The sequence below is a fragment of the Opisthorchis viverrini genome (genome assembly GCF_000715545.1).
Source record: "Opisthorchis viverrini unplaced genomic scaffold opera_v5_34, whole genome shotgun sequence".
Lineage (NCBI taxonomy): Eukaryota > Metazoa > Platyhelminthes > Trematoda > Opisthorchiida > Opisthorchiidae > Opisthorchis > Opisthorchis viverrini.
The window spans coordinates 177,914-186,713 of record NW_008751690.1 but is presented as its reverse complement, the minus strand read 5'-3'; the positions used below and the strand labels follow the sequence as shown (position 1 = coordinate 186,713).

General features: G+C 40.8%; 1 protein-coding gene across 1 annotated transcript in view; it reads left to right on the top strand.

Moving 5' to 3' along the window:
- T265_02654 (hypothetical protein) overlaps positions 1-8,800 on the top strand; it is a gene marked incomplete at both ends in the record, with an annotated part of 34,256 nt that overhangs the window by 12,586 nt on the left and 12,870 nt on the right. Inside the window, 2 exons of the mRNA XM_009166956.1 lie at positions 5,692-5,964; positions 7,494-7,980. Of these exons, the coding sequence (XP_009165220.1) occupies positions 5,692-5,964; positions 7,494-7,980 (760 nt within the window). The remainder of the gene's footprint in view (positions 1-5,691; positions 5,965-7,493; positions 7,981-8,800) is intronic.

Sequence of the window (8,800 nt, the reverse complement as noted above, 5' to 3'; positions counted from 1 at the left end):
TATATATATATAATACTCTTGCTTGGTTTGTTTAGCGCATCGCAGGTTCGGTTTTAAAACGATTTTCACGATCATGCCTTGCACCGTCTGAACTAAGCCAATCCCAGTGAATCGTGTTCCGGTGCTTCTGTCGTATTCAACCACTCATGTATCTACCCTACGTCGTCTAGTACCCATATTGTATTAGGAAAAAAGTGGGATTTTACTACGTTAATCAAATCTGATGGAGATAAAGGACTGTTTTTCAGTCGATTCCTAGTTCCAGTAATTTGATGAGAAATACATTTTGCTCATTAGATGACCTGCTTGATTGTGTGAGAATTTCGGCAATATAATCTGGACTCTAATAACACTTAGCCGCTCAGCAGTAAGTAGTAGGTTACATGTATGAACATACCACGGTGTCTACAAGTGATATTTGTTAAAATCTAAGCTGTACAGTCCATAAGAATACGATGGCACGAGGTGATATCCAATCATCCTGCTTGTGGGTAACGTCCTACTCGCCATAATTTGTATGTTAAGGAATTCTAGCTAAACAATATCTCGTACGTTAGATTCTCCCAGCGATGGAGAAATGAGACGAACACGGTAGACAAAGATTGGGACAGCGGATGTCAATTAACGGTAGAATGATTTAAAAAACACGAAATCATCGCACGGTGCTTGCTTCACTTAATGGAACTTCACAAAAAGCAGGCCACTGGCTCCTGGTCACATCTCATCCTTACTATCCATTATAGAAAAGCTTGTTGAAATGAAATGAATGGAAGAAAAGGAATTCTGTTGAATGACAAAACACTGATTCAACTTATTCGAAACCGTCTGCTTAAAAAGTCAGTGGTTCAATCTTTGAATAAAACTAGACAGGTTCCAATTCTCTAGTTCGGGACTTTAGGATGGTCCACTCTGAACAGTTTACTCAGGGGTCAAATATACAAAACCACATTCTACCAATAACTTTATTAAAAACGCTGCTAATCACAAACTCCGCAAGATTATTTTGTGAAACGTAAACGCAAACCTGGAGGTTCCATAGTATTCGGTTTTCAAATATGTTAGCTTTTTCTCCTCTGGAAGCAACCGGTAAATTCCGTCTTTCAAATTACAGGGTAAGTCATTCGATATAACTTATCCAGCATGAATGTGGCATCTTTTTATCTTGTTCAGTTCGTCTAACGCAAATCCAGGGTCTGCTCTCTCTCTTTCACTCCCTTGATTTCTCTTTTTTCCCTCTTGTAAATGTCACCCAAACCTTGTCATCAGGATAGAATGTCACGCCACTCGTACCTAATATCCGTATCCCCGAAACACGTTCAACTTGAAACCACAAAAGTCACATCATTACCGCATGCCTCATTGGGCCGGTATTTTTGCCTGTGACCGGAAACTGGGCTACAGCAAAACAATTCGTGTGCAGAACACAGCACCCTAGTGATTGCTTTTTCCAAATGAATGCAGTTCAAAGGCAGTGCAATAGACAAAAATTACGGCAGGCCAGATCGATTTGATGTGATGTCTACCGCATGCATGGGATAATTTGTGGCGCCAGTTCTGCAGAATTTGTAAAACAAGATGCACGTGGTTACATTTGCTTGCATGTTGGAGCGATATGGCAGAAAAGAAACAGAAATGAGCATATTTGGTCAGGGGTCGAGTAAATCCGTTCGTTAAATAGTCCAGTGAACAAATCACCGCACAGGCGTGTAAAACATTGCTAACGAACATATTGTTCTGCTTTGAGCAAGGTTAGGTTACGTGTCATCTCAGGTTTACAGCAGTCAAATTTTTGAATATCGCTTGGATGAATCGGCGACATCCTAGAGCTACCAAATTTCAAAATTATTAGAAGCATCCGTTCAATGAGACGAAAGCTGTGATTGGTGGTTTAATAGACCCTCTTTTATAAGGGAAAACACAAGCCATTACACGTATGACATTCAATCTCTTGCTTCACAAGGTTAATAATGTAACCAATGACGATAGGCATGTACTACCTAGCCTCTGTGGCCTGAACGACAGCGTACTAGTTTGCATGGTTCATCAGAACGTGGTGGGACCAACCATAAATGGCCATCGCAGAAAGCTATTCGTTCTATCCTACCAGGGAATAATCATAAAGAAACACCTCATCTCAGCACACACCAAGATACAATACCAACTAAGTGAATGTACACTTTTCGATATCTCTCCATCTGCATCAAATGCATGTGGAACTGACAAAATTGATAACATTAGCAAATGCATTTTAAACTGGTTGGTAGTCAGTGCTGAAATTCGAGAGCGATATAGCTGATGTAAAAGTAGAGTCAGGGAAGGACAATGAGTGATTTTCGGGCCAAGCAGGACTCTTCGTCTGTAGGAAAAGCTTTTGTGTCCAGAAGTGAGACCTGAAAATTTGCTTCCAAATGACTTATTCAGCAGAAACGCGCTTAGTTCTTGGAAGTTTGAGTGTGCAAGATGGCACTCCAAAAAGTGGCTTACAACAGTTAAAAAAATCAATTGTATGTCTGTTGTCAAGGGACATACCTAAAACATTAATATTCACGTTGGCCTTTCGACAGCACGGAGGGTATGGGTTTACAAGTATGCTTTGATAACTGCCTTGTTTCCCGTTTGAAACTTCACAAGGTGAACAAATGAGGTGGTGTGGAGAAGGTGTTTACACATTAGTTCTTAGCTGATAACAGAAAGGCTGGTGAAAGCCACGCTCCATATCGCAGCGCATGTTTTAGCAAAAGGTTTATTCGAGATTTTTCACCATCAGCCTGCTCATCACATTACCCTTGAAAAAAAAGACGCATCCACTTGAGTTTTGTCTCTTAGATAGTTTCTTTCAGTGGTCCTAATCGGGAATTATTTGCCAGGAATCTGTCTTGGAAACCGTTGTGCTAAACCACATTTCTCTTAGAACCTACTGTCTCCTCTAGAGAGTTTGCCTAGTGAATACTTCGTGCTTCTTCATATAGGCAATGCACAGCATTCGGTTTGGCCTTCACCGGATCGAGGGAACATCAAAACCTGTTCATACTGATTTTCGGTCTACGCGTCAATCTATTGATCCACCTTGTGTTTCCGACCGTAACATGTCAAGAAAGCATGATTGGTTTTCCTGTTCATATTCCTGACTGAGCCTCATTGAAAGCACCCTGAATGAAAGTATCCTCAACGCACCTATCATCTATATGGTGAGAACACTGTATAATGTTGGCCAGTTTCGTACTTTCGAGTTTAGACGCGAATACATCTTTACACAACGGTGACGGTCAGGACTACTCCACCTATTTTCAGTAATACTGTTCGTGGAACACTCATGCAACATTCAGTGTACAAATTAAAATCATTTCTGCTAATTTTAACGAATATAAACCAGTCGGAATCTTTAGCCATTCAGTGACTTCCCACGGTAGAGACTGGCAAAGTGCTGGGCGCTGCGCAGCATGTTGCGTCTCATCCCAATGTGGTAATTGGGTCTGTTTTTTCTTGAAATAATTCACTATTCGTAAAGTTGTTAAAAACTGTTAAATCTTCTCCTAGTCCTCTTATGGACTTGTTAGACAGATGCAATTCCCTAATTTCCATCATCCATGAGTGGATGTATGGTTACGCAAGGATGCAACAATCATCTTACCGTTCTTTTGATTTTCAAAAACACGGTAAACACACGACCTTTCACTGTCCGATCATCGCTGGTCCTGTTAATTCTCTGCCATGTAAAGGGATGTCTCCTTCCCCAGAGAACCCCGTATTAATGCCTTCAACAGCATTTGCTTACCTGAAGCAATCTTATTTACGGGTTCCCGAATTCGGATAAACAGTGATTGAGTGAGGGCACCGGATGATTCAAATTCGCAGGACATTTGCAAAAAAACTGTCAATGACTGATTCAAAAATTTAGTGGATTCATCTTCAGTAAAGGTCTTCACTTCACAGTATTCAGACGCTAACTGCATCCATTCGTCAAAGCTAGTCCCGTGATCAAAATATTAGATATGTATACGTACTGATTCATTTTGTATAGTGGGACCGTTCAAATCGTTGATTGGATCATTGCCAGAAGGATCACCAGCGCAAAAAAACAACGATTTTTAATTTGACGTTAAGGCTGTACAGTAATACTACACTTTTTAGTATATTTGTTCATTTTTCAAAAAACTGCTTGTACGCGTTCTTGAGTCAATAAATACGACGTGAGAAGGTCACCGGTGAATGAAGATGGATGAATTTAATTTTAAAATCTGTTTGGAAGACGTCAACGTGTCTGCTGAAGCCTGTTTGAATGGGTGGCGATGGAAGTTTGGGAAGGAGATAAAAACTGGGCTAGCAGGAATTTGAGGAGTTCGATTTGACCTTTCTTTTCAAAACTTTAGGGCATTCCAGAACGGAACTTAACTTATCGATCTCCTAACGTACTAAATAAAAATGGCGGAAAGACAAGAAAAATTTCCGGTTGGTCGGAGGTGTGAGGATTGACTGCATATTAAAATTGATCAAGTGAAACCGATTTTCATGTATTCGGATTTCCGTTTTCCTGGTGTTGCGTTGATCAGATATCAGGCCTAAAATGGACGTAAATAGCTAATAAAATTGTTATTCCGATTCGGTCATAAATTACCACAGCAGCAAAGGCTTCCCCCTCTTACTTTCATCCTAACTCTTCCAAGTGACACTCAGAGCACTGTGTCGCGATACAGGTTTTGGTCATTCTCAACTGTTCCAACCAGCTTCACTGGCTTCTTATCAGACTTCAACAGATTCTGTTGATGGTAGAAAACATCGGTATCATAGACACGTGAAGAACTTAACTAAGTCGAACCAAGAATCCGAGCGTGAGTTGTATCAGGTGTTTAGATTTCATTATCATCTTTGGGTGAAGACTTCACGTTGCAAACTTAGTATGGACAAGTTAATTACGGTTACACTCAAAGCGCTTCCCCAAAATGATAAACTACTTTTGTGGTTCCTCAAGCTCTTGCATTGAACTTATTGGCATATATTAGGTCTATGAATAATGTTTTTTTCGAGGTAGACAAGATTCGCAATGTCTCACAGCCGTTTGCTTAACTACCTTCTATCCCTGGTTGCCACTTAGGTACAGTCTTTGGTAGAGGAGGCATTTTACCATGAATGATGTCAGTGACGGCAAGGCTAGATGAGAACAAGGTGTTTTACTGTCGTTCAACCATGTCAGTTTATTTTAGTAAAGAATTACGGTCAGAAAAAGAAAAAACCGGATAGGGAAGCGACCTAGGGTCTGCCTACCACAAGTATCCGAGGTTCCTAGGCCTCCAGCATTCGCTCAGACGATCTGGATGGAAACTGATACCATGTAGGCCATACCGTTCAGTATTTCCACTCACGCCCAGAAAGGGATAGTTGAAGCTTTTAAATATACGAGGTTACAGTAAATATTGAAAACATTTGCTACTATTTCTGCCCAAGAATATGACAACAAACCCTATAGTCAGCAGACAGTGGCGCACGTCCTTGTCAATAGCTGTGTTGAACGAAAACATCACGCGCTATCGACGGTCCCTAACAGCGAGCTCTGTTAGTGAGGCATCGACAAGCATAAATCGCTGAATAAGCTATTTAACTGCGTGAAGCGCTTTTTTGTCCTTTTAATTCGTTTTTTTTCAATGATCTCAAACTTAATTGTATGTCAACATCCAGTCCGTTCATTTATTTCAGAGCAGTCCAACACCGGGACATTGGTCAGTCAGTGCAAAGTGGTTTCGACGTCTACTGGACAACTCAATGTTGAGACAAAGAGACTTATTTTCAAGTAAAAAAGGGTCAATCAAACCACCCGGAATACTATTGAGCGAGAAAAAACGGGAGGAAATATTGCGTTTTTCAGAACAAACAGTTCATCACTTCAGATTGAGGATAGATCCCCGTCATGTGAGTGATAGTTCCATGGTCAAGATGAAACGTCAACTTTCTCTAACCACTGAAAGTTTCGTAAGTAGAATTAGATGAGTTCAACTCCAAGTAGTAAAATATAAATGTTCTAAGTGGGCTAAAATGACTAGAGCCTACAGAAGTGAAGCGATATGTACCCTAGGTGAGGCGTTTACTCTAGGGCGTCTATCACAAGCAAAGTCTAATTATGTCATACTAACAATCGCGCCTCGCACAGTTCCTTAGGATGCGCTTCAACACTATCAGCTGCACAGCTGTTTGACTGCTAGTTCTTTGTCTGAAGTCATGCTCCCATCGCGTTTTTGTCAGCTGTTTGTTTGACGTTCATAAAATACCAACACCACAACCCACAACCATGCACTGAATGTTTTGAAATGGCACAGTGGAAGTAAGAGTTGAAACAAGACTGTCCAAGCAGGTGGTTACAAGAGAAAATGAAGTTGTGCAGACGTAATACGCTGCTCATAAGGTTGGTGGAAACTCTGGCAGTCAACAACTGGTTTCGCCCTTCTTGGAGCTCATCAGAGAGGGAAAGTCCCCGAGGGTTCGTGAGCTTCATGTTCTACCTGAACCCTGGTTGCACGAAAATCGACAAATGCACTCATCTGCTTACCAGTTAAGTGTATAGAACCCAGCTTAATCTGAAAAGAACATCGTAAACGAGAGGTTCAACTAAGTTTCAGGAAATTCTCCCGTTAAAGCCAAGTTGTTTTATAGATGAGTGTACAAGCGGAAAATGAAGCTTTTCAACATGCAAGGTGGTTATTTTTCGAATATCTCTCCCATGTAGATCGAAGTACAAAGAGACTTTTAATCTATTCAGAATACTGAGTCACTGGACGGAGTGCTGCAAGCTCCGTGTACATCACAGCTAAAAACCATCTCAGAAAGCATATTCACTTTGATAATGTGGTGACTTAGTAAGAAACATATTCACACCATTAAAGGAAGAGGCAGATCGCTTTCTCCAAAACTGATCGCATCCTGATTTTAGCAGTTTAGAAGAGGAAGTTTGGTCTTTAATGGCAAATTTGCTCTCTAGCTTTACACATTTTGGTTTTGGACTTAAATAACATTTTTGAAATATTGGTGCCAAAAAATGCTTAACCGTCTAATTTATGCCAAGAAACATGTCACTTTCTCAAACTTAGGCTTGTTTATTGACTACTACTTCGAATCTATATGTCCTGTGATGATGGATTGATGAAGGTCCTCGCCTACTTTTCCGTTCTGATGAGAACACAAGTCTACAACTGACTTTTTACTCCGACGGGTTAACGCTCTGCGGTCGCTTGCTTCCTAAACCCAACCGTTCATTAAAGAAGTATGTATTGCAGACAACTGAGGTGAAGGCTTTCAACCAGATAAAATAATGAATCTCGTCTTGAATCTGCTGTTTGCATATCCCTCATCTTCACTAGGGAGTTTGAATACGTAATTTTGTATGGATTTGTCATTCCGTCTCATACTAAAATTGATGAGTTCACCAGGCTTGAGTGATAGATTGAGGCAGTCCGACCAGTCTATCATCAAATCAGCCAAATTGTCTTTATCCATTCGATATTCAGGTCGCTTTCTTCGTTTACCAGTGGGAAATTTACCGATTGCGACTTTTGGCCGAGTTGAGGCAAAAACACGTCAACTTAATACAGGAGAGAAAATACCGTCAAAAACAAATGAGTGAAAAAATCCGTGAAGAGGCTGAGGCAAACGCTAGGAGGATTAGCAAAGCAAAGACATTTGATGAGTTCAAACAGGTCATCTTTGGTTCTAACTCAGCTGACGTCAAAACAACTGCCAAAGGAAAATTTCAGATGCCTATCAAAGCAGTTATTGGCCCTCGAATTGAGCATCCCGTTCCAGAACAACCCGAAATCATCTCTGCAACATCTAGTAAACTGCAGTTTCCGAAGGCCAGCGGAGGTGGAGTGATGGTAAAAATTTCTCGCTCTACGAGAGACATCAAGCCTGAGGATTACGAAACTGAAACTGCCACCGTAGAAAATACGGGCTTTGAATACGAAGAACAGGATCCTGTGGACGAAATACCCCAAGGTAAGTAGTAAAAATCGATCTGTCAATCAGAGGCAACTCGGAACAAGTTAACTGAAATCTCAGGCTTCAACTGCTTGAAACAATATCTTACAATATCACATGCTTTTCCAAAGCCCATGAATCCGTGCGACTGATAAAGAGCCGTAACAACCGCCTTCACAGTGCATTAGAGTAGTGAGTAAATTCATTTCACCCACTTTTAACAGAGGCAAAAACCATCTATATACCCATAATGTAAACATAAAGAGGTAGCCAAAATGGAAGTAAAAGAAAGGGATGCAAAAAGTAAGCTTGCAGCAGGCGTCGAGAATAGCGTTTTTGAGGCTCGTTTGCACTTCAGCTGAGTAACCGATTTTGGAGTTACCCTTAGCTCGCATTTGAATGTACATCGCCTTAATTATTCTGCAGTATATTTCAGCATTAGTTAGATCTCTGGCTTACAGATGCTGCTCAGTTCAAAAGTTTCATGATCTGCAAGCCAATCTTGAAAAGTTATTGAGAGAAGCCTGACTACTTGATAGGCTGTTGTCAGCAACAGTGTGGTCCTTATGTGGATTGTACAGTTGTATGGAATCGTGCGTTTATCAGAGTTTATCATCTCTGCACATCTTCGGTCATTGCACGTCGTGAACACCTCTTGTCCCACATATGGAACTACGGATTTGACTTACCTGTCAGACACATATTAGTTATCTGCTCTACACTGGAACTTGTACTTGCACTAGACAAGGAGGGAAACAAGTGACTTTTCCTCCTGTTCTAATTAGCTTCTAGATCGGTTTCTAGCTGCTGAATATCTTCAAGTAGCTTCAAGGATAGA